The sequence below is a fragment of the Lynx rufus genome, unplaced genomic scaffold, assembly GCF_022079265.1.
Source record: "Lynx rufus isolate CCGP_SWC_20201006 ecotype Redwood Valley unplaced genomic scaffold, mLynRuf1.p SCAF_8, whole genome shotgun sequence".
Taxonomy (NCBI): domain Eukaryota; kingdom Metazoa; phylum Chordata; class Mammalia; order Carnivora; family Felidae; genus Lynx; species Lynx rufus.
Window position 1 is genome coordinate 103,240,554 of NW_025814896.1, and position 26,155 is coordinate 103,266,708.

Consider the following 26,155-nt stretch of genomic DNA (forward strand, 5'->3'; position numbering starts at 1 on the left):
AAAAAAGAGAAATCCATAATTTTAGCAACATTTTCTACAAAGAAAAGAGAAATACTAAAGGAAAAACAGAAAATTAGGTACAGAACCTCAGTTCTATTAAGCTGTGCTCAATTTTGGCTACTTATGAAACATGGTCAAATACTTCCTTACATTCCATGTTACCCTCCTCATCACCCACCCCTGCATTTTTTTCACCTCAGTAACAAAAACTCCAGACACTGATGCATTACCGAATGTCAAATTTGCGGTGACCTGGCTCCAGAAGCAGAGGGTGCTCAAGGTATTTCTGGATCACATGCACCTGACCCTGGTTGTCAATGAAATCCAGAAGTTCTGAAGCCTCCGAGGAGATGAGGATGCCTTCACCTAACAGGGCAAAATTGTAACAGAAATCAGTCAAGTTCATCCCAAGAGTTAAAGCTCTCTACAAAGCCAGCGGGGAGATACTGGGAGAAAACTGGAAGGAGGCTTCTACTGGCCTGCTCACTCTTCCTCCTCCATCCCTTCAGTCCCCCAAGTCTCTCACACTCTCCCCTCTGCCCATAAGGGCACCAGGGCTATCTACTTCCTTCTCCACATAGGACCATGAGCACTAACTACTTTGACAGGCTCCAACCATGAAATTTCCATTTTTACAGACATTCAAAACATCCAAGCATCCTAAATAAATGCCACTCTACTGTTGGTCATTAGCTACCATGATCAAAACTTTAATAAACCCACCTCTCACTCTACAGCTTATAGAAATATCCAGAAGGTTAGAGCATAAACACACTTGTACAAGTCAATTCCCTATAGCATTGTAATAGGAAAAATTATATACGTGTAAAGTGTCTATCAACATTAAATAAATGTCCTTTTCAACAGTTGTATTGAGGTGCATATTACATACTATAAGATTTGCCCTTTTAATGTATACAATTCAATGGTTTTTCATATATCCAAGAGATTTGCAACCATCACTAACAATTTCAGAACATTTTCCTCACCTCCCCCCAAAAACCCATGTCCATTAGCAGTCACTTCCCATTCCTTCCTTATCCTATTCTCTGACAACCACTAATATACTTGATGTCTCTATGGATTTGCTTAGTCTAGATGATTCATATAAATGGAATCATAAGATATGTGGCCTTTGTGTCTGGCTTCTTCACTTAGCATAATGTCTTCAAGATTCATCCATATTGTAACATGTACCACTACTTCATTCTTCCTTTCCAGGACTTGGTAATATTCCATTGTATGGATATAGCATTTTTGTTCATCCATTCATCAACTGATGGACATTTGAGTTTTTTCCATTGTTGTCTGGTACTTATAAATAATGCTGTTATGAAGATCTTCATAGAAGTTTTTGTGTGGACATGGTTTCAATTCTTTCATGAATATACCTAGGAGTGAACAGTTAGGTCATATGGTAACTCTATGTTTAACTTTTTGAGAAACTGCCAAACTATTTTCCAAAACGTCCATGTCATTTTACATTCTCAATAGCAATATATGAGTATTTCAATTTTGTCACATCCTTGCCAACACTTTCTGTCTTCTTGATTATAGCCATCCTAGTGCGTATGAAGTGGTATCTCATTGCAGTTTTGATTTGCATTTCCCTAATGACTAACAACATTGAACGTGTTTTCATGCGCTTATTGGCCATTTGTATATCTTCTTTGGAGAAATGTCTGTTTAGTTTCTTTGCTCTTTTGTTAATTAGGTTGTTTTTGTTTTTGTTTTTGTTTACTCTTATCCGAGTTCTTTACACATTCTGGATACAGGATATAGATCCACATTCTGGATCCATTATTGCACGGATCCCTCAGTGTTGTTACAACTACTTCCTTCCTCATAACACCCTCCTGACAACTACTAATCTGTTCTCCATTTCCATAATTTTGTCTTTTCAATAATTTTATATAAATACGATTATACAGTATGTGATCTCTGGGGATTGGTTTCTTTCATTCAGCATGATTCCCTGGAGATGCATCTAAGTCGCTGCATGTATCAATAGTTCATTCCCTTTTATTACTGAGTAATATTGCAAGGTATCAATTCACCACAGTTGGCTTAATCCTTCAGCTTTTTTTTTTTTTTTTTTTTTTTTTAATCATTCAGCTTCTGAAGGAATCTGAGTTGTTTCCAATTTGGGGCTATTACAAATAAAGCTGCTATGAACAATCATGTATAGATTTTTGCATGGATGTGAGTTTTTATTTTTCTTTCTCTTTCTTTCTCTTTCTTTTCTTTCTTTCTTTAAGTAGGCTCCACACCCAATGTGGGGTTCAAACTCACGACCCTGAGATCAAGAGTCACACACTCCACCAAGTGAGCCAGGCAGGCACCCCAACTTTTAATTTTTCTGGGACAAATGCCCAAGTGTGTTCAATTGCTAGGTTATATGGTCGTTACAGGTTTAGTTTTACAAGAAATCGCCAAACTTTTTTCCATAGGGGTTGTACCATTTTACATTCCCACCAGCACTGCGTGATTGGTCTAGTTTCTCCTGACCCTTGCAGCATTTGCTGTCATTACCATTTATTTTAGTCATTTTAATAGGACTGTTGTGGTTTTAATTTGCATTTCCCTAATGGTTAATAATATTGAAAATCTTTTCATTTGTAATTTTTTATCTGCAGAGCCTTTCAACGGTATGCATTCTCATGTCTTTTGCCTAGTTTCTTTTATTTATTTATTTTTTAAAAATTTATATCCAAATTAGTTAGCATATAGTGCAACAATGATTTCAGGAGTAGATTCCTTAGTGCCCTTCCCCATTTAGCCCATCCCCCCTCCCACAACCCCTCCAGTAACCCTCTGTTTGTTCTCCATATTTATGAGTTTCTTCTGTTTTGGCCCCCTCCCTGTTTTTATATTATTTTTTGTTTCCCTTCCCTTATGTTCATCTGTTTTGTCTCTTAAAGTCCTCATATCATTTTTGTCTTTCTCTGACTAATTTCATTTAGCATAATACCCCAGTTCCATCCACGTAGTCACAAATGGCAAGATTTCATTCTTTTTGATTGCTGAGTAATACTCCATTGTATATATATATACCACATCTTCTTTATCCATTCATCCATTGATAGACATTTGGGCTCTTTCCATACTTTGGCTATTGTTGATAGTGCTGCTATAAACCTGGGGGTGCATGTGTCCCTTCAAAACAGCACACCTGTATCCCATGGATAAATGTCTAGTAGTGCAATTGCTGGGTCGTAGGGTAGTCCTATTTTAGTTTTTTGAGGAATCTCCATACTGTTTTCCAGAGTGGCTGCACCAGCTTGCATTCCCACCAACAATGCAAAAGAAATCCTCTTTCTCTGCATCCTCACCAACATCTGTTGTTGCCTGAGTTGTTAATGTTAGCCATTCTGACAGGTGTAAGGTGGTATCTCATTGTGGTTTTGATTTGTATTTCCCTGATGATGAGTGATGTTGAGCATTTTTTCATGTGTCAGTTGGCCATCTGGATGTCTTCCTGGGGGAAGTGTCTATTCATGTCTTTTGCCCATTTCTTCACTGGATTATTTGTTTTTTGGGTGTTGAGTTTGATAACTTTTTTATAGATTTTGGATACTAACCCTTTATCTGATATGTCATTTGCAAATATCCTCTCCCATTCTGTCAGTTTCTTTCACCTATTTTCTAATTGGATTCTTTTTATTTTTTTAACTGCTGAGTTTTAAAAGTCATTTATATACTCTAGATATATCCTTTGTCAGATATGTGGTTTGAAGATACCTTCTCCAAGCCTATAGCTTGTATTTTCATCCTCTTTAATAGGGCCTTCACAGAGCTAAACAACCTCAGTTTGTTGAGATTTAACTTATCAACTTTTACTTTTATGGTCTTATATGTGATATCAAGATTAAGAACTCTTTGCCCAGCCCTATCTCCTATTTATTTTCCTGAAAAAAATTTTATAGTTCTATACTTTACATTTAAGTCCACAAATCCATTTTGCATTAGTTTTTGTGTAAGGTGTGAGGTTAAGGTGGAAGTTCATTGTTTTTTGTCTAGGGATATCCATCTGCTCCAGCACCATTTGTTGAAAAGTCTATCCTTCCTCTATGGAACTGCTTTTGCACCTTTGTTAAAAATGAGGTGGGCTTGGGGCGTGGTTAAGCGTCCAACTTCAGCTCAGGTCATGATTTCATGGTTCGAGGGTTTGAGCCCCACATCAGGCTCTTTGAGGACAGCTCAGAGCCTGGAGCCTGCTTCAGATTCTGTGTCTCTTCCCCTGCTCTCTGCCCCTCCTCCACTCATGCTCTGTCTCTCTGTCTCAAAAGTAAATAAAACATTCCAAAAATGTTTTAAGTAAAAAATGAGGAGGGCATATATGTGGGGTTTATTTCTGAGTTCGCTCTTCCACAGATTCATGTTTCTGCCCCCTCACCAATACCACAGTGTAGTGATTTCTGTAGCCATATAGTATGCTTTAATACCAGATACAATGACTCTTCCCATTCGATTCTTCTTTTTCAAAATCGTTTAAGCTACTCTAAGGCTTGTGCTTTTCCATATGAATTTTAGAAGAAGCTTTATGTATACACAAAAACCTGGCTGAGGTCTTGATAGCAATCATAGTAATCATATTAAATCTACAGATCAATTTAGGGTGAACTGACATCTTTACTATGTTGAACTTTGCAATCCATGAACATGGTATATCTGTCCATTTATTTAGGTCCTTTTTGACCTCTTTCACAGTTGTTTTGTAATTTCTTTCTGTTTCATCTCCCTCAGGAACCATACTCAGATATCCTGGTTCCTCTTTATTTCCACTTGCCAGTTTTTTAGTATAGAACTTAGTCTCTTCTCTTCACTTCTTCTAAAATAGTTATCCTAAAACACCCCTTCCTACTAATGCCCTGAAACTGTATCACCTTTGATGCCTTGCTCTCCATAATCTGCTCACATTCCCTTCTATCTGTCCCAACTTTGTTTTCCTTATGTTATTCCTTATGTAAATTATTTCTTATTGAAAAAGGAATATACCTAATGCTGATAGGTGGGAAAAATAAAGGAAGAAGGTAGAAAGATACATTTTGATAACTTTAAAAACTATTATCATTGCAAAAAACATGGCATTAAAGTGAAATAGAAAAGTTACCTACAGTCTTACTTCCTAATTATTTTTATCTTTTAATATTACCTTCCTTTCCATAAGAGTAAAGACTGGCTCAATCACAGTGAACTTGCCTTAAACTGTCAATTTTTTTCACTTAATATTGTCAATACTTTCACCGTTTCTACATTAACATCACAATTACGTCAGTAGCTGAAAAAATATCCCATTGTGTGGATATAAAAAATTACACATTTATTTGCTGATTGTTGGACAGTGGGATTGTTTCTAAGTAACACTTTGCTATTACAGGTCACATAATAAATCACTCTTCTTTTAAAATATTTTCCTGAAGTTAAGTTTTCGGGAATGAGATTAGTGGGCCAAAGCCTATGCATTCTTTATGGCTCTTCCTCTGTATTATCTTATTACTTTTTCAAAAGTCTGTGTATCACCACTAAGAGGAAGCAGTTCATAACAAACTTTCAGCAACAGTATGACTGAAGGTTTTTATTTTATAGGTATAAAATGATACATAAAATCTACATTTATTTTGTAAGTGTTGGATACCAGTGTAGCATGTTTCCATGTTTCATTAACTGTATTTCTAATGTTATTTCTTTATATCCTCACTAACTAAACCTGGAGAAATTATGAAGAAACTCGGGAATTCTTTTTTTTTATTTATAAATTTTTTTTAACGTTTATTTATTTTTGAGACAGAGAGATACAGAGCATGAACAGGGGAGGGGCAAAGAGAGAGGGAGACACAGAATTGGAAGCAGGCTCCAGGCTCCGAGCCATCAGCCCAGAGCCCGACGCAGGGCTCGAACTCATGGACCACGAGATCGTGACCTGAGCCAAAGTCGGACGCTCAACCGACTGAGCCACCTGGGCACCGCTGGAATTCTTTAAAAAGTTTTAAGGTGATAGTCTTTTTTCTTCTTTGTTCTCATCTCAACTATTTATCTGGAAATAGATGCATCTCTAGCCTTCTACTACATTGGGTCCATGAGGGCAAGAGATCAGGTCTATTTTATCATCAATGTATCTCCAAACACTCATGACTTCATTCATTTGTTCATTCATCACTCAATACAGATATTGAACTTTTGCTGGGTTCCAGGTGCTGCCCCGGCACCAGGGAGACAGCACTGAACACAGATGTGACAGGGACTGCCTGTGCTTTAATAGGATCTGGGTCTGCTGTACTGTGTGTAGACTCTGGAGGGCGGCCAAGGGCAGGAGGACAGGGAGCAATGCTCCAGGTGAGTGGTGAAGGTGGCTACAATGCAAAATGTGTGGTGGGGTGGTGAACAGGAGGTCTTCATACTGGATACAGTGTGAAGGTTGAGTCAACTATTCCCAGCATCTGACACATACTCAATATTTGTTTAACAAGAATATAAGACATTCATTCATCCTAATGGTTTAATTTTGTAGTTACCAAACAAAACAAATGCATACCACTTATCTCAACTTCTCAAGCAAAATTTCTTCTTTGTTTGGCATTCTATTCTCTTTTTACCACTCCCTGATGCTGACCACGACTCCATGTCTTGTCTTGGTGAGGGTCCAGGTACCACCCAGGTAGGATCACTGCCATGACCTGACATGTCCTTCGCCAAAGGCCCTGCCTTACTCCTGGTTCTCACTCCAGCTAAGGCTCCATGATACAGGATATCCTTACAATGGCCATTATGACTCAAGCCCAAATCCACAGAAGGAGTATGGAGTACTGCAAATGTCTATTTCCTCTTCCAATTTCCCCATTTATCATTAGAACCAAGCTACTAGGATTGGTATTTGAGAAGAGGTCACAAGAGGGGAGAGAGAAGTAGGTGAGGTACCTGGCTCGTGGCAAGAGTCCAACTCTCCCACTTTCAGGAGATTCCAGGTGATGCCCTCCTGTCTCATGGTTGGTGGAAAAGAAGGTGAGGTCCACTGGACCGGGAATAGAAATGAATACCAATGGCCAGATGGTCTTCCAAGGCAATAAAAGAAGAATTAAGTTCAAAATGGAATGGTTTTAAAAGGAGCATATGATGGTAGCTACAGAGATAGACTGTGTTTATGTGTTCATTACATTGGGAACAGCCTGTATTTTGAGCCTGAGTCAATATTCTAAATCTCATTCCTTCTATGCATTCATTCAACACATATTTACTGAGTGCCTCTGGGGAGGGTACAGAGATGAACAAGACAGAATGTCTGTGTTTACATGGAGCTTATGGTAGGATAGAAGAGACGAGCAGATAAACAGATATGTAATATAGTGCTGGGGAGAGGTTAGTACAAGGATAAAAAAATAAAGCAAGGCAAAGGACAGAGAGCAATGGACATACAAGCTATTTAGAAAAAAAAAGGCTTCTCTGACAAGGTAACATTTGAGCTGAAAGAAATAGAAAATAATCGATAAGCACATTCAAGATACACAGACAAATTTAGAGTATTTGTAGGACTCTAGGCAGGCATGGTTATAGAACAGTGAACGAGGCAAAGAACAGAGATGGGACCAGAGATACAAGCAAATGTCAAATGGTGTTGGCTACCATCAGCAATCTGGAGCTTATCTGAACTGCATCGGGAAGCCAGCTGGTCAGTCTTGAGCAGGGAGTAAAATGATTAGATTTGTGTTTTTAGATACCACTCTCTCTTAGAGGAGAACTGGCTGGGAGCAGGCACAGCAGTTACACAGACCAGAGACAATAATAGTTTTAACTTCAAGTAAGAGCAGTAGAAATGGCAAGAAAAAGTCTAATTCAGAATGTGCTTTGAAGGTAGAGCTAACAAGACTTGCTGATGCATTAGGTATGGATTATAAAGAAAAGAGCAGTCAAGGAGGAATCCTAGGTTTGGGGCTTCGGAGACTAGGTGAGGAGTGGGATCACATACTATGTGGGAAGACTGAAAAGAGGGGTAGGCTGGGGTGGGTTAAGTTGGGCAGGAAATGAAGAGTTCTGTATCAGACATGTTACATTTGAAATGCCCTCCACACTGGATCTGGAGCATAAAGGGAAATATTTTGGCTGGAGGTATACGTTTAGAAGTCATCAGTACCTAGATAAATATTTAAAACTACGTAACTAGACATGGTCTCCACCCTTGAGCATTCAGATTAGAACAGTCATTCACCTAAAGATATCACTGAATTCTACTGCACAATAGAACAAAGCACATAGGAACCTACAGGAAAGAAAGAAGGGAACAGCAATGCCAACTCACCTTTGGCACCAGCTGATGACTTTGCAATCCAAACATTGCCTTCTCCCTCTTCCTTCTTTCTGTTGTAAGAAGCCAGGAAGAATTCCCTTTCATCTGTCCTTGAGCTATGGATCGGTGGGTGGATTCCATTCTGTGCTGGGGCAACTGGGGTCTTGAGATTAGTTGGGTAAATCACATAGGACTCTGGAAACCATGTGCAGGACTCAGCCAGGTCTGGGCTCGTCTTGATTAGCCTGACAGATGACAGAGGGTCAGTCTCCCTTCTTAGTACACCCTGCCACTCCATTCAGAAAAGCCAGTGCTTTCCCCCAGAGCTTGTCAGGAGGCAGGGCAATACCAGAGCCAGGAGCTGGTTTCTTTATCCCACTCTGCTCTTGGCCTCCCTGAGCAGACCCGTAAGACACTATTGGGCAGCACATAGCTACTACCTGCAACCCTTAAGGCATGTTCCAAAGAGTTAAACAGGAGCTTAATGTCTAGAACTTTAGCTCCTTTTATTTGTTTACTTTAAAAGCAGTATTTAACTAGGTTATCTTTCACTTTTTTAAAGTTTATTTATTTATTTTGAGAGAGACAGAAACAGTGTGAGTAGGGGACGGGCAGGGAGGGAGAGAGAATCCCAAGCAGGCTCCACGCTGCCAGCACAAAGACTGACACAGGGCTCAAACTCATGAAACCTCAAGATCATGACCTGAGTGGAAACCAAGAATCAGACGCTTAACTGAATGAGCCAAGAAGGCGCCCTCAGAACTTCAGCTGTTTTTAAAATGCATCTCTAGGGGTGCCTGGGTGGCGTGGTTGGTGAAGCGTCTGACTTCGGCTCAGGTCATGATCTTACGGTCTGTGGGTCCGAGCCCCACGTCGGGCTCTGTGCTGACAGCTCAGCACTCTGTCTCTCTCTCTCTCTCAAAAATAAATAAACATACATACATACATAAATACATAAATTAAAAAAACACATCCCTAAGGAAACTGGAAGTAAGTCTGAAACCATACTTTTTCAACATTTACGTTGTGGTTAGGCTAAACTTATGCTAAAAAAACAAAGTAGAGAATTTAGGAAACTATATTCTAGTATTTACTAGGAAAAATACTATCTTGGCCCAACTCTCTGAAGAACAAAGGCCACTGCTTAGGAATCTGAGTTATCCGGGGCACCTGGGTGGCTCAGTTAAGCATCCAACTTCGGCTCAGGTCATGATCTCACAGTTGTGTGGGTTCAAGCCCCGTGTCAGGCTCTGTGCTGACAGCTCAGAACCTGGAGCCTGCTTTGGATTCTGTGTCTCCCCTCTGTGCCCTTCCCCTGCTCACGCTCTCTCTCTGTCTCTCAAAAATCAATAAAAATGTTAAAAAAATATTTAAAAAAGGAATCCAATTATCTATTTAGTTCATTGCTTGTTTTTAGCTCAACCTGGCTTCAATGACTATTAGAATAAAGGAGGAATCTATCTTTTTTTAATGTTTACTTATTTATTTTGAGAGAGACGGAGAATAGGGGATGGGTGGGGGAGAGAGGGAGAGAGAGAGAATGAATATCCCTGACCTGGGGCTTGAACTCATGAATTGTGAGATCATGACCTGAGCCAAAATCCAAGAGTCAGACGCTTAACTGACTGAGCCACCCAGACACCCCAGAATAAAGGAGACACAGAATAACAGGGCACAGGACTCCAGTGATCATAACTAAAAACACCTCCTGACCCCAAAACAACATACATGACAGAAGATAAAGTCAGGCCATGAGCAAGGCACTTAATAAACACAAGGGCTTACTAAGGGCCTCCCATTGCATTTACTCTCCAATCAGACCCCCAAAGGGGAAAGCACTAGCATCCCATTTCATAGATGAGGCACTGGGTCCAACCAAGAAGTAAATTTCCAAAGATCATAAAGGTAGTAAGAAATAGGTACTATGCAAGCTCCAAACTCCCAGTCCTCACTCGAAACTTACTCTTACTTCCCAGGAATCAGAGGCAGGAAGGAACCCACACAAAGATCTGCAGGCCTTCCCTAAGGTGCACTCCCTTCACTATCTAGAACAGAACTATTAATGTTAAGCCTGTGTTAAGATCCACCAGCAAGGGGCACCTGGGTGACTCAGTTGGTTAAGCATCCAACTTGATTTCAGCTCAGGTCATGACCTCATGGTTCGTGAGATCATGCCCCATGTCAGACTCTGTGCTGAGAGCACAGAGCATGCTTGGGATTCCCTCTCTCCTTCTCTCTCTCTGCCTCTCCCCTGCTCATACTGGCAGGCTCTCTCTCTCACTCTCTTTTAAAGAATTAACATTAAAAAAAAAAAAAAGATCCACCTGCAAAATCAATCCATGAGCAAACGGCAGAAATAATGAAATTTTCAATAGAGATTTAAAGTAAAATTATTTTTTCAGAATTTTTAAATGTTTTTATTTATTTTTGAAAGAGCATGAACGAGGGAGGGAGAGAGAGAGAGAGGGAGACACAGAATCTGAAACAGGTTCCAGGCTCTGAGCTGTCAGCACAGAGCCCAACATGGGGTTCAAACTTGTGAACTGTGAGATTATGACCGGAGCTGAAGTGGGACGCTTACCTGACTCAGCCACCCAGGTGCCCCTAAAGTAAAATTATTTTTAAGCCAAAGGCAACAGAATTTGAAAGTTACTTGAATTCAAAGGAACAAAAATCAATAAATTTCTAACTCACTGAATATTCAACTCTATCTACACTGGCCAAACAGCAGCCACTAGCCACACGTGGCCTCTGAGTACTTGAAATCTGGCCAATGTGACACGGGAACTGAATTTTAAACTTTGTTTAGTTTTAATGTAAAAACTGAAGTGTTGTATTCTCCCATTATTCACAGCTTCACTCTTTTGGTAGGATGACATTAACCATTGCACGACCTCAGATATTTCTCCGGTCCTGCAGCAGGCACGTCAGGCCATGTGTTGTTCCTAGTAGATGACATAAACATGTCACTGTTCTACTCTGTGACAATAGATTGATTCAGTTCAAGTGACTTTATCCCCCATCCATTGATGAAGCATCATAACGTGCTTATTATGCGGACAGCACGAGTTACAATGGTAACTATGTAAATCGTAACTGGCAACTACTGTGAAATGTAACTATGTATCTAGCTAAAAAACAAGTAGAGAAAAAGTTTTAAATTTAAAACAAAGGCATACTACCAATGCCAAATATTTTTTTTTTGTAAAGTTAATGTGACAGTTTTACTCCCTTTGAGTTTGTGTATCATTCATACCTTCATTGCTACAATTCCATCTGCTCTTAACCTAAGGATTGACTTCATAAGCACAGCCTCCAGCATATTCCTGGTGTACCCCAGACAGTTATTTACCATGGCTTTGATAGAGGAAGAAATTTCTCCTCTCAGTTTTTGATTCTCATTTAAAAATTTTTTTTAATGTTTATTGAATTTTGGGAGACAGAGAGAGACAGAGCATTAGTGGGGGAGGGACAGAGAGAGAAGGAAACAATCTGAACCAGGCTCCAGGCTGCGAGCTGTCAGCACAGAGCCCTGTGCAGGGCTCGAACCCAGGAACCTGAGCCGAAGTTGGATGCTTAACCAACTGGGCCACCCAGGTGCCCCTTGATTCTTATCTTTTTAATCAAAGACTGACGCAGAACTGAGTGGGGATGCCAAAGCTAGGACTATGACCAGGACAGTAATGGGAAAAAAAAAAAAAAAGAATTGGCAGAAGCTATGACAGAAATTACACAACCAATGGCAACTGCAACTTGCTACAGCAGAGTTACAAAGGAGACATTTTCAGAAAATACATAGTGTAATGAATTTCATAAGCAGTTTCCACTCAACCATAAGAAAATGGGTCGGGGGAGCAAACCAAAAAACAGACTTTTGGGGCACCTGGGTGGCTCAGTCGGTTAAGCGGCCGACTTCGGCTCAGGTCATGATCTCGCAGTCCATGAGTTCGAGCCCCGCGTCGGGCTCTGTGCTGACAGCTCAGAGCCTGGAGCCTGTTTCAGATTCTGTGCCTCCCTCTCTCTGACCCTCCCCCATTCATGCTCTGTCTCTCTCTGTCTCAAAAATAAATAAACGTTAAAAAAAATTAAAAACAACAACAACAACAACAAAAAACAGACTTTTAACTATAGAGAACAAACTGGTGGTTACCAGAGGGGAGGTGGGTGGGGGATGGGGATTAAGGAATGCACTTGTCATGATGAGCACCAGGTGTTGTAATAAGGCTTTGAATCAGTAAATTCTACACCTGAAGCTAATATTATACTGTATGTTAGCTAACTGAAATTTAAATAAAAACTTAAAAAAAATCAATGAAATTTGTGGTTGAAATCAGAATTAAATACCTAACAAAAAATGTTTAAACATATTTTTAACAGGCTCTGAACTTGTAACTTTGGTCAGTTATAAAATGGCATGGATTCTTGCACAAAAAAGAAAACCATTTCTATTTATTTGTTTGTTTTTTATTTATTTATATATTTATATTTTAGAGAGAGAGAGTGAGCAAGGGAGAGGGACAGGAGAAAGAGAGTTGGGGGCTCAACTGACTGAGCCACCGAGGCGCCCCCAAAAAACCATTTTAGATAGAAATAAAGCTGGAGGAAATATTTTGAGGAAAACAGTAAAAATAAGACATTTTACAAAGAGTGAACAATCTTTAGCTAAGTCATGAATACTGCCCAAAGAAATACAAAACTTTTCTAATAGTATCAAAGACTGATTCAAAAATGGAAAAATCTTAAATATTTTCCTTCAGTTTTAGTTGAATTCTGTGACATAAGATGTTGCCCAATGAATATTTTGGGAATGTTCTGCTTCCAATATTTTTTATAAATTTACTTAGTTATTTATCTTGAGAGAGAGAGCAAAAGAGCACACACACGCACACACAAGTGAGGGATGGGCAGAGAGGGAGAGGGAGAGAAACCTAAGCAGGCTCTGCACTGTCAGTTCAGAGCCCAACACAGGGCTCAAACTCACAAATTGTGAGATCATAACCTGAGCTGAAATCAAGAATCAGACGCCTAACTGACTGAGCCATCTAGGCGCCCCTCAAAGAATTTTCAAATACATGAAAAAATATCAAATTTCAGCCTTAAAACTACCAACCTTGTGGTGTAGATATTTTTAAATCTTTTACATCTGTCAAAGAAGAATCTCACCTACATGTGAAAATTTCTATTGTGACAGTGCTTTAGCTAGGTTGGGTTGAAATCTGATTTATTGGGATTTTAATACACCGATGCTTCCTTTAATGTTTCATTGTACTATATGGTACATATTGGAAACACTTGCACTCAGTTTTCTGAAGCCCACTCTATGAAAACTATCAGGGATACAGTTGTTGAAATGGTTTAGTATATACTTGCAAATGCTACAATGATTCCCCAGTATGGAACTGTTGAAAGAAACAGAAGACAATAGATTTAATGATACTGTGTTCTTTGCCAGTGTTCACTAATTGAGAGAAAGGAGTTCTACAAAGATTCACTATATTGTCAACTCCAAATCAGATTCTCTTGAAATAAAAGAAAATGCTTCCCAAATCAATAATTATTTTATTCAGTAATCAAAGATAAAAAGTGGCAGTGTGATTTACATCTTCTCATCAATATACGCTCTAGGCGATCAAGCTAAAGTTGAAGCTCCAAGGAAGGGAAAAGATCTTATTTATGACCTAACCAGACAGGTGTGAGAATTTATGCTCCAATTTCATAACACAGCCAACAATAATGATTTCACATATTTTTATAACATGACTCAGTATAGGAGAGCCTGGGTGGCTCAGCTGGTTAAGCATCTGACTCTGGATTTCAGCTGAGGTCATGATCTCAGTTAATAAGATCAAGCCCTGCTTCAGGCACAGCGCTTGACAGCATGGAGCCTGCTTGGGATTCTCTCGCTCTCTCTGCCCTTCCCCAACTTGTGCATGGGCGCATGTGCACATGCTTTCTCTCTCTGTTTCTCTCTCTCTCAAAATAAAGAAATAAACATTTAAAAAGAGCATGACTCAGTATGTAGAAGATTTAAATTGAAATAGACAGCATTATGCAAATTGGCTACAAAAACTAAAGAAAAGTTTTAAGAACACTTTGTTGATATTGCTAAATTTAGAATTTCTTTTCACTTTATTCAATATCTCTTTTGAATTAGATATTAATAATACATGTTGACATAAGAGTTGATGAATTTATTTAACTTAGATATAGTTCTGAAAACTCAAGTCATTCTTCTAAAAATATGAACCAGTTTTGCCAATGTGTCTGCAACTATAAAAGGAAAATGATTTTTCATTGAGTTACTGAAAAACTTTACGTGGGAACAACTTGAGTATGTAAATCAACATTTCAACCATAAATGTTCATGAAATCTAAATACAGAGCAACGGTTTTAGATGAAAATTTAGTGTCTGGATTAAGATGTTCCAAAAATGTGAATTTATACCAGAGTTTGAAGACTCAGAAAGAGAACAAAATCTATAAAATATCTCATTAATTGTTTTTATATTAATAACATATCAAACTGATTATTTTGGATTTTTCTGGTTAAATAAAATATATTATTAAAGTAAAATATTAATCTATCACCAAAGAACTGATCACCTTGAGGAAATTAATCAAGTCAAATTTGGAATCAGCAAGGCCAGGTCTCCAAGGACTTCAGTCAATCTAGCAAGACAGGTTTTCATTTGAAGCTTGTTGTGGCCAACCAGCCCCCTGCCATCGCCTCACCACACTCTCATTCAGTTCCGGCAGAGAACAGAATTCATTGTTCCATAAAAGCGAGAAGAAATATTTAGGATTTCCCAGGGTTGACTCAATCAACTCATAAGCTACAGTAAGAACTGCTTCAACGAGTATGAAATAATGGATTTAATCTTTAAAATTCTTCCTCTCAAATGTTTTTCGACCAGGAGGTAAAAAGAAAATTTGTCCAATGCCAACCTGTTCTCAATACTGACCTCCTTATAACAGCTAAAAATATCAAGAAAAAGGAACGAAGAGTGTTTATATTTACAAATAAAATAGCTGGAGAAGTCAGAAATACGTTGTTGTGTAATTATCATTCCATCTACCATCTGATAGAAGGAACTATGAAGGAATTAGGAAACCGACATTCCATTTTGGCTTAAAAAAGAGAAATAAACTATGATCATTTGCTGTAACATCAATTCTAAATGCAGTGATTTTTGTTGTAGTGTATAAAATATTTTCAGGCTCAGCTTTTGAAACAATTGTTTAAATAGAAAAAGGTCAACACAAGCTTCTACAATGGACCAAACATTTCATTTTTTTTTCATTTTTTTTTTTAACGTTTATTTATTTTTGAGACAGAGAGAGACAGAGCACGAATGGGGGAGGGTCAGAGAGAGGGAGACACAGAATCCGAAACAGGCTCCAGGCTCTGAGCTGTCAGCACAGAGCCCGACGCGGGGCTCGAACCCACGGACCGCGAGATCATAACCGGAGCCGAAATCGGCCGCTTAACCGACTGAGCCACCCAGGTGCCCCTGGACCAAACATTTCATAATGTTACCATGGTATGTATACCCAAACCCAATAAAAACAAGTTTAAAGTTAGGATTCAAGGGAGAGTAGTAGAAAACACAAATAGATTTCTGTGGATATCAAGGATTTTAAATTATTAAAGAACTTTACCAAAACGATTAATTTATAGAGTTTGTAATAAAAATATTTTAACAATTAAAAGTAAAATATATTGCACCTATTTCTTTGTATTTATTTTAATGTGACTACTAGGAAATTTAAAATTACACATGTGGCTGGCATTCTGTTTCTGCTGGACAGCATCCTTTGCAATTGTTCCATTCCCTCAGAAACCCATTTAGAAGGAAATCACAAATGGAGGCTCATTTATACATATTAGGGGAAAAACTTCACAGGAGAAAAAGAAAGCCTTCAACCTAGGTCAGAGAGAAAAGCCACTCAGGGCTCTGAGACTACAGCCACAGGGTGTTGATGAATTTGTCAAAGTCCCTGAAGTAACAGGAGGAAGGCACTTGCTGTCAAGGGTCCAGTGGAGAACACTATCGAGACTCTAGGAAGCCCTGTGAGGGATGCCCAGTCACATGGCCCATAGGTTCATTTGTACAGACTGGAACTGCACAACGTGTAGCGACATTAACTGCTACAGCAATGGGCAACCCAGTTATCCTCTATGAGTTGGCATTCTGCCCTACATTAAAATGAGGAAATTACATTTTTTACTCTTTGGAGCCCTCTGAAGCCATACAAAATTATGGAGAGAGACAAAATGACAAAGGGAACCATCGCTTCCTGGAACTACTACAATCCCTTGCCAGCCACCTAAGAGAATGAAGCAAGCTTATGAGGATAATGACAACCCCCAGCCTGCATAAACCATGTCACCATTTACAAGGTGTCATCACAGACCATGTCACATGTCACAGAGGGGCAAAGAACAAGTATAATCATCCTCATCCACACTGACAGATGGGTCACTGGGATTTAGAGCAGTGCTGTCCAGGGTCACAGAGATCTAGATACCTACTCAGACCCAATCAGGACCCCAGTCACGTGGTCATGCCACTTCATTATAACTAACTATGCAAGTATGTAGAATGTTACGTACATAATTTTTACAACATCCTCTGTTCATACTTCCAAAAGCTAAATTCTCCCTTTATCTTCAGATAAAAAAAAAAAGTCATAGTAGAAAAAAGATTGAATAAACCTTAAAAAATTTTTTTAAATGAATGATCTGGATAAATAATCATGTCCCACTTCTACTCTTAGCTCTGGTGAAACAATCTTTTGTGTTCTAAACATGTAAATATGTAATAAGAATTCAGAAAGCTTCACTCACCTTTAGGAGTGGATGGTGAATCATGAAAATCCATCACAGACAGAACTGGATATATAAGTTACTGGGGCCAATGAGTGTGGACAAAAAGGGGAAGCTAATGCCATGAACACTCAACTTAGTAAATAGATAGGGCCCAGAGTGAAATGTGGGTGGGGAAAAGAGCATTTGCGTTGAGTCATATCTTCCAGTGTCTTCCTCCCTAAAGGATTTGTTAGGCTACACATGCATGTTCATTAGTCTTCATGGAAAGAATACTGGAGACTCATTACAACCCTGATTGGGGGGCACTACCCAGTTCTTTCCTACTGAAATGATAACAATAATAGCAGTGACAGGCATAATAACAGTAGTAACAGCTTTTACTTATGTAGTGTGAACTATGAGACAGACATTATTCAAAGCCAGCGCATAAATGAACTCATGTAATTCTTACAACGACCCTGAGGTGGTTACTATTATCCCCATTTTATTTACAGAAGGAGAAACCAAGGCACAGAGTCCAGTACTTGCTACCACTGTGCCATATACGTTACATGTGTCGCCTTAGCTAGTCCTCACAGCCACCTTGTGAGGTAGATTCTGAGGCCTGGGGGGATGAGGAAATACACCCAAGCTAATGAGAGGGAGAGCTGGGATTAAAACCCAAGCTGCTAATCCTCCCCCTTAATCCCTGTATAATACTGTTTCCCCCTACCTTATGGGACCGTTCTTACGACACCTAGCCATAACCCCACTGCTTGGAGGTGGGCAGTATAGCAGATACTGACTGTTATACCCTGCCTGGGTGTCCCTTCTGGGACCCCTGGCTGCTATGAGCTGGCTGCCAAGAGCTCACGTATGCCTCTTCTGCAGGGTCTAGCCCCTGTCCAGAAATGGAGGGGAACCTACATTCTCCACTTCCCCTAACAGCCAGTGGCTGACTGGTATTAGAGGACAGAAGCCAGGTCCTCTCGTCTCAGTTCGGAGGTACCATTTATTCCCGAGCTCCATGGAGTCAGGCTGAGGAGAGACTTCGGCTGAAACCGTGTCTTTGCTTAGCTTCCTCCCCTGCTGTCTGGCCCCCCGCCTTGCTTCTGGATGAGTTTCTCCCAAGAGCCTTCACCTCCACCCCTCTACCCCCCTGCCATTAGTCACCCGCCACATAAGAAACCTGGGCCTCCCGTTCTGCTTCTAGGGAGCCTCACCTAAGAGACAGGATTTATCAGGCGCAAACAGCAAAGTTTTAGACTGTAATCAAAGTAGCACGGAGGATACTCTGGAACTAATATTGTTGGCTTTTTAGAAAAAAGTATTTTTGTCCAGAAAAAAAAATCCCACATTTTTGCTAAAGGGCTTCAGGATGAAAGTTGAAAACATTTATGTAACAGACTGAAAATGAATCTTCAACACTTACTTCACTAAAGAAGCTTTGCGACACAGTTTGTCAGCCCCCCTGTAGTAATTCACCAACTGCATCAGCCCAGGCTCGTGACCTATAAAGGAAAGAGGAGGCTCAGAAGGGAAAGAGGACAGGTGGGAAACGACAATGTCAGCACCAGCACGCAGGAGAGAGAACAGCTGTGTCATGCCGAGCTTTTCCTTCTCTCATTTCAAGACTGGTTGGTGGAAATGGAACAATTCCATTGCCCTGCACCTGTACCCCCTTCCACAGAATAGAACCAGAAACCTTCCCCCTCCCCAGAGTGGATATTAAAGTTACCAATATCCTAGGTCTGCCGAACACCACTGCTGCCTTTGTTTTTTCTTCTTAGGGCGGAAGGGTATTTTCTATTTCACCTCTCTTTGATCCCCCCCAAACCCCACTCTTGGCTTCAGACATAGGGACTTAGTAGTCTCTGCATAGTAGGACTTTATTTTTTTTTACACTTTAAAAATATTTATCTATTTGTGGAAGAGAGACAGAGCGTGAGCTGGGGAGGGGCAGAGAGAGAGAGAGAAAGGAGACGTAGAATCCGAAGCAGGCTTCAGGCTCTGAGCTGTCAGCACAGAGCCTGATGTGGGGGTCGAACCCATGAACCGTGAGATCATGACCTGAGCTGAAGTCAGATGCTTAACTGACTGAGCCACCCAGGCACCCCAAGCACAGTAGGACTTCAACAGTGACGCCTTGGCACCCCTAACCTTGCTTTCTATAGCCATCAAAGAAGCACTAGGACTAGGATATTACTGTCTTCAAGCATGTCTAACTCTGTGAGCTTCTGGGAGAGCCACAAGAGGTGAAGGAAGATAGTAGAGAAGCCATGTCTATAAAATCAGAAGCCCTGAAGTCTTTCTTCTGTGTATCTCCCACAGAGAAACTCATTTTCAATGAATCCTACCGCATGTCCCCTCCTCCATAAAACAGAGCAGAGAGGATACAAACAAGAACAAAAGCCTTAATATTTGTTTAAATTCCTAACAAAATGCATTCAATTTCCAGCAACAAAAATAAAAGTAAAACCAAACAAAGGGAGTCTGAGTAGAAGATGCCAGAGGTAAAAAGGATACATCTGAGAACAGCATATAATCAAATAAAAATATTTAGGTACTAACTTGCTCTCACTGTCTCCCTGGGACAGATGAACCTGCCTCACACCTGCGCCTACCTTCTCATCCCCATGGCAAGGGCATTCCTGAGACTTTATCTGGCTCTATAAGCCATCTCCTTGGGTTTCACACAATGCACTGAAGCAAAAACTAAACATCCCTAACAGTGAAGACATATAACCATTTTGCTTGTGTGATGCTGTTTTCTTTTCCATAAAAACCAAATGTTTTCTTACCGTCTGTTGACTTTGTGGTACCTGTTTAGGATTTGGACCCTGTAAGTTTCTGGCCTTCCCCCCAGTCCTGAGCACCAGAGCAATGCAAAACCACCCCTGCTTCAGCCCCAACAGAAACATTTTTGCCAGTTTTGAATATTAGGATTTCCCCCTAAGCTTTTACAGCCAGGCACTGCCAAGTCTATAGAGGAAGGTAAGTCAGGCAGGCAGGGATGTGGACAGAGCAAGAAGGAAATATATGTTCTCAACTATAAGTAGTTCTTCCTTCAGGGAAGGTATTCTCTTTGCTGAGGGCTTCCTGGAGAGACAGTTTAACAAAAGGGAATCTCCAGGCACATTCCCTGTATTCCAAGATTGCTGGGGGTTGGAATCAGTCCCTCCATGGAGTCCTCATCATACATCCTAAATTTGTATAACAGTAAAAAGTGCATTCCAAAGAAAAAATTTCGATAAGGCTATGCTACAACACCCTTCATTCCTGAAATCATTACAACTGCACACCCCCCCCACCCAAAGGCTCTATGGAAGTAGCCAGTGAGTTCCAAATGGCCTATTTTCAGTCTGCTCATTCAGCCTCTCTACCCTCTGACCACACCTCTTTTCTAAAAACTATGTCCTCTGCTGGACACAGAACACCGCTCTCTCTGGACTGCCCTTTAAGACAGAGATGACTTTTCCTCATTATCGATCCTCCTCTTCCGTCTTTGGCAAATCTGTTTGGTCCCCGCCCCGGGAGAATTTTGGCAAGGAACAGAGGCTGCATCTCCGGGATGACTGCGCAGTGAGGAGAGGCCACGAGACGGTTCAGGTCAATGGGATGTAAGTTGAAGTGATCTGCACAAGTTGTGGATTACGTCATCTAGAAGGGAGCTGCCGGTCTTCTCCTTTCCCGTGCCCCTCCCTACAGGCGAGGATGTGGATATGGATGTAGACATGATGCCAAGCTGGCATCGACCATGGGAGTGAAGGTAACTCTCTCGGGGTGAGCAGGGCAGAGAAGTGGGACGCAGGGTGAAGCCATCATGCAAAATCTGCATTCAACACACAACTGTGAAAACATATACTTCGGGGAACCTCAGGAAAGGTCTAAATCAGACACCCTTCCTTCCGCCCTGGCCCGAGCTTGGCTCACTTCTGCAGCTCCTGCTTTGGGAACCCAGAGGTCTTTTCCAAATCCCCAGTTGATCTGAGCCTACGGGTAGCTGAATCCGCAGGGTTTTCAACACACACAAGGATCCCTCCCGCGTCAACACCAGTCACGGTGAAATCCTCAGCGCAGAAAATTCGCAAGAGGACTCCAGCAGGAGGTCCGACGCCGGCTCAACGGGGCCTTGCCCCGCCCCAGCTCTGCCCCGCGGCCCTGCGCGATTTGGGGGCGTCGGGCCGGGGCAGTGCGGGAGCGCGCGGCCGACGCCCCCCCACCCAACCCCCCGGGCTGCAGGCACCAGCCATTGTCCACAGGCAGCGGCGGCCACGAATCCGATTTCGGGAACGGGAAGGCATGCAAAGCGGTGGCTTTAGACCTTTATGGATCCATTTTTTCTCTGCCCGGGGAACGACGCAGGGGAAGATATATGACCTTAAGACAAAAGCGCTGCTGCTAACGGGCCGTGGGAGGAGCGGGAGGGCGGGGAGGGGGAAGCGCTCACCCAATCTCCCGAAGGGCAGCCGGTTCCTCTCGCCCAGCATCAGGTTGAACCTGGGGTTGTCTCGCCTGAGCCTCTTCCAGTGGCCGGTGGCGAGCAGCAGCCGCGAGACCTCGGCGTAGACGCTGCTGTTCTCGTCGCGCACCACGAAGGTATACATGGCGAAGGGCCGTGCGCCCGGGCCGCCCGGGCAGCCGCCGCAAAGACCAGCCGGCGGGGGTGGCGGCTCAGCGCGGAACCCGCCCGGGCGCCCGCCGCGTCCCGGCCCCCGCCACCACCGCCGCCGCGCCGGCTCCCCGCGCCACTAGGGTCCCGGCGGCGCTGCGCCCCGGCGCCCGCGCGTCAGCCCGGAGGCCGCGCCCACCTGCCGGCGCGGCCCCGCCTCCGCCCCGTGATGCCGCGCGGCCGCCCCCGCCTGGGCCGGGGGGTGGGGGACTCGTGCGCCCCGGCTCCGCAGCGCGTCTCGGACCCGGTTGGGGGCCGCCCGGGGGCTGGCGGGGGCGAGCGCGGCCTTGGCGCAGGGTGGGGACACCGGAGACTGGGCGCGTGCCCGAGTCCCGGGTCCCATCCAGGGGGCGGTACCGGCGGAGGATCCCTTTCTGCGCGCGTCGCTGCGGCTCTTCCACCCACTGTTGCGAAGGGACGTTTTATGGGTAAAATTGAAAAGTTCCGAGGCACAGTCCCAAGTCTGCGGAATGTAAATGGACAAGGCAGCTCTAAAATTTATACAGAAATGCAAAGGTCCGAGAATAACTAAAGCAATCTTGAAGAAGAAAGTTGGAACACAACACCAGCAGATGTCAAGACCTATAAAAGTTACAGTATTTAAGTAAGTACAAAGCTGTAGTAATTAAGAGAGTACGGTTTGGGCACAGGAGAGACAAACAGACCAAAGGAACGCTATCTATCTATTGATACATGTAGTCACTTGGTTCATAATAAAGGTTCAAAGGTTCCTTTGCAGTACAAAGGGAAAAAGGATGGACTTTTCAATAAATGAAGCTGGGTCAATGGATATACATTTGGAAAACAAAATTAATCTTGACCTCTGCCACTCACAAAAGCAGTTGCAGATTCATTGTGACCTGATGCATGTAGATGTGAAAGTAAAGCAAGAAAGCTTTTAAAAGAAAACGGGAGAAAATCTTAAAAAAGAGAGAAAATCTTATGACCTTATTCTAGGTAAAGATCTTAAAGAGAACATAAAAATCTTTAGGAGTAAAGGAAAAAACGGATGAATTGACAACCTTAAAAATAACTTTTATTTATCCAAAGACACCATCCAGAGAATCAAAAGGAAAGCCACAGAATAGGATATGATGTCTGGTGTGTGTGTGTGTGTGTATACATACCTATCGGACAGAGGACCCATATTTAGGATACACGAGGAATTGCAAATTAATAATTTTAAAAACTGGGAAGCTGGTTAACAAAAAACTGAACTAGCTATTTTAAGGGACAATTCAATAGGTAAACTCTCAGCAAGAGAGATTTGTAGAAGTGTCCTACAAAGACACTTTATAAATAAAGAATATGTTGGGCTAAAAAGCAAGGCCACATCTAAAGTTGTAGGACAAGAGTTTAGACCTTGTCCTACATATGTCCTAAAATATGTCTAAATATTTTAAAGTTATAAACCATGCCAATAAGCTGCTAGATAAAATGTCTATCTTCCCACCTTACAAATATATATTGATAAGGATGACCTGAAAGGCCAAGATTTTTTAAATGCTCAGATTCATGGAAGTTCAATGCCAAAAGTAGGAAATACTAGAAGAGATGGCCCTGGCCTCTGACCATGGCCCACCCATTTCTTACCTTCCTTGACTCCATCCTGCACCACGAAGGGCCATGCACACATGCATGGGGATGCTACATCCAGGAAATTCAGGCTCCATCCACTCACCCAGCACCTCCCACAAACAGCTACATTTTGGCCACTGCTTGGTCCTAGGGGTGCACAGCAATGCCATTGACCCTTGGGACAATAGACCCAGGGAAGAAGCCAGTGCAGGTTCAGGACAAGAGCTGGGCTATTTAGACAGTGAATTCTGGTTCTCAGGTACCTAGCATATTCTGGAAAGTGGGAGGGTAACCGTCTTTGGGTGGCCATATCCCTTTGACCTCACAAAAGTCTCATCCATAGGGAGGACATGGCTAGCCAGACTTGGAGCCTCTAAATCAAGGACTTTTCTTAGAAGGGCCTGAGGGTCATACTCCTAAGAAACTAGCTTCAAAATCCTCAACTACACTTTCCTCTCTCCCTTCTCTTTGTGTCCTATACTTGGACACCAAACAACTCAAAATTGTTTTTCACTCATCGTCTCTAACGTTACCATACTCACTTCATGCTTTGGGTACTACACCTGTCTTCTAGCTGCTCTTCTTGCTTCAGCCCCTTTCCCTCTCCAATCTTCCCTGAACATCATCACCGAATTAATCTTTCTGAAACACAGCATTCGTCACATCTCTCCATACATCACAGACTGCAATGGCTCATTGAAGACAGCATTCTCAATTTCAAAGTCACAGCCTTTTAATTAAGTCTCCCCATTGTGTCTCTCTTACCACATTTACCACACTACTTCAGCCAAAGTCTTTGAAATACCCTGATCATCATCAAGGTCAAGTGAAAGTGTGTTAGATGGAGTTTTAATGTTAAGTGTGCATTAACCCTTCCAAAGCTGATGAACCATGTACCTGATGGATCATAAAGTCCTTATTAATCAAAACCTTTAATTAGCTAGCATTTTCTGTCTCACAGTTGTGCTAAATAAAATAAGACTTACTATTTCTTTAGACTTAGGTCTTAGTTGCTCTTTAGCAAGGTAAGACTGCTTCCCTTTTCAATGGAAGCCTTTCAACACCCCTCCCTGAAGAGGCATGCCACTCATACCTTTCTGGTCTAGAAAACCTGCATTTAACACATTCTTGTTGCAGGCAATGTTCAAGGCACAGAGGACATAAGACAAAGTCCCTGCCTTCACAGAGCTCTGTTCCTGGGGAAGCTTACATTTTTTTCTGGATGCTAGTTAGAGGAATTTAACTAGAGGAGCAAATATTCCTACAGTTTCTAGAATTCTGAGTTGGGGGTGACAGTTGTGGGGACAGGAATACCTTGTAGAAACACTCACATCTCAACATGTAGGAGGAAGCTGCTCATGTCCATGTGGCACTGGAGTCATTTTCTCCTCTATTTCCTGTTCTTCCTGGATGAATGCAGTAGCTCCCACACAGAGATAAAGGAAAATAGGAAAAATAGAAAAATAACTCAGTGAGTTGCATTCAAAGGACATTGCGAAACCTAGAGTCACAGGGTGCCAGTGACCGTGAGGTGATGCCCGTGCCTCCCATCCAGAGGCCTCTGCTGGAGCACATACTCTCTTTTTGCCTGGGTCATGTTGCTACAGCATGATGTGCGCTCAGAGTTTGCACATAGAGTAACGGGCCTGTGAATAACCAACTTAATTAAATAAAAATAAACTTAAATCAAATCAATAAATGTAAGAAAAAATTTCCCCTCCAATAAAACTATAATAACTAATGGTGCTAAGGAGGCAGGAATACTAGAGGCATTTGAGAGAGCGGAGACGCATCAGGGAAAATTTCTTAGAAGAAATGAGTTTTGAAATGGATCCACAACGGAAGGAAACTGAGTCCCATCTGTATTGACCAGAGGAAAGGCCAAAGGCTACATCTGCCTTACCCAGTTTATCCCTAAAGCTCACGTGACCTGGGGTATCACTAAGGATAACATCAAGGTTTTGCTAGTTCATTCCCTCACTTACATAACTCCTGAGGCTTATGAAATTCTCTTCCCCTCAGATATTCCTGGGAGGATGCTTTCCTTCTCATGCCAAGCCTCACCAAGCCTCTTCTGTGGTTCACCAGCCTGCAGTGCTCCTCAGGGTGAATCCTACCCTTCTTTGGGCTGTGTTGCCTGGTGTTCTCCCAAAGCTGGAAAGACCATGTAAGTGCCCCCTGATGGCTCTACTGAAAGGGAAAGACTACCTCTTCATAGAGCTCCCAGCCCTAGAGTGGAGCAAAGGAGTGACTCTTCTGTTTTCTCAGCGACCCTACTGAAATTCGCATTTCACTTCCAAGCCTCTGCTCCAAAAACCAGGCCCCCCTGCTCCTCCAGGCAGATCACTTGCCAGCCTGTCTAGATTACTGGTTGCAGCCTAGCTGAAACAACCTTGGGTAGATCCAGCTTGGGTAGATTCCTAAGAAATAAATTGCTGTGTGTAAAATGGTACATTTATGTTTAACTTCTTAAGACACTGCCAAACTGTTTTCCAAAGGAAGCCTACCATTTTACATTCCCACCTGCAGTGCACAAGGATCTCAGTTTCTCTGCATCCTTGACAACACTTGATATTATCTTTTTTGTTATAGCCATTAAGCTGTCTATGTAGTGGTGTCTCATGCCTTTAATTTGCATTTCTCTGATGATTATGTTGTTGTTGAGCATCTTTTTACTTGCCTTTTGTGTACTTTCTTTGGTGAAAAGTTTATTGAATCTATTTAAGTCTATTAAATCTTATGCCCACTTTTAACTGGGTTGTCTTCTTATTGTTGACTTGTAAGAATTCTCTTTTTTTTCCCCAAACAGAAGGTC

At 41.9% G+C, this 26,155-nt stretch overlaps 1 protein-coding gene across 1 annotated transcript in view; it reads right to left on the bottom strand.

Moving 5' to 3' along the window:
• TTL (tubulin tyrosine ligase) overlaps positions 1–21,717 on the bottom strand; it is a 38,021-nt gene extending 16,304 nt beyond the window's left edge. Inside the window, exons 1-4 of the mRNA XM_047069058.1 lie at positions 21,541–21,717; positions 18,523–18,601; positions 8,294–8,526; positions 231–366 (exon numbers count right to left, since the gene is read on the bottom strand). Of these exons, the coding sequence (XP_046925014.1) occupies positions 231–366; positions 8,294–8,526; positions 18,523–18,601; positions 21,541–21,697 (605 nt within the window). The 5' untranslated portion in view covers positions 21,698–21,717. The remainder of the gene's footprint in view (positions 1–230; positions 367–8,293; positions 8,527–18,522; positions 18,602–21,540) is intronic.
• Positions 21,718–26,155: the final 4,438 nt, after the last annotated feature.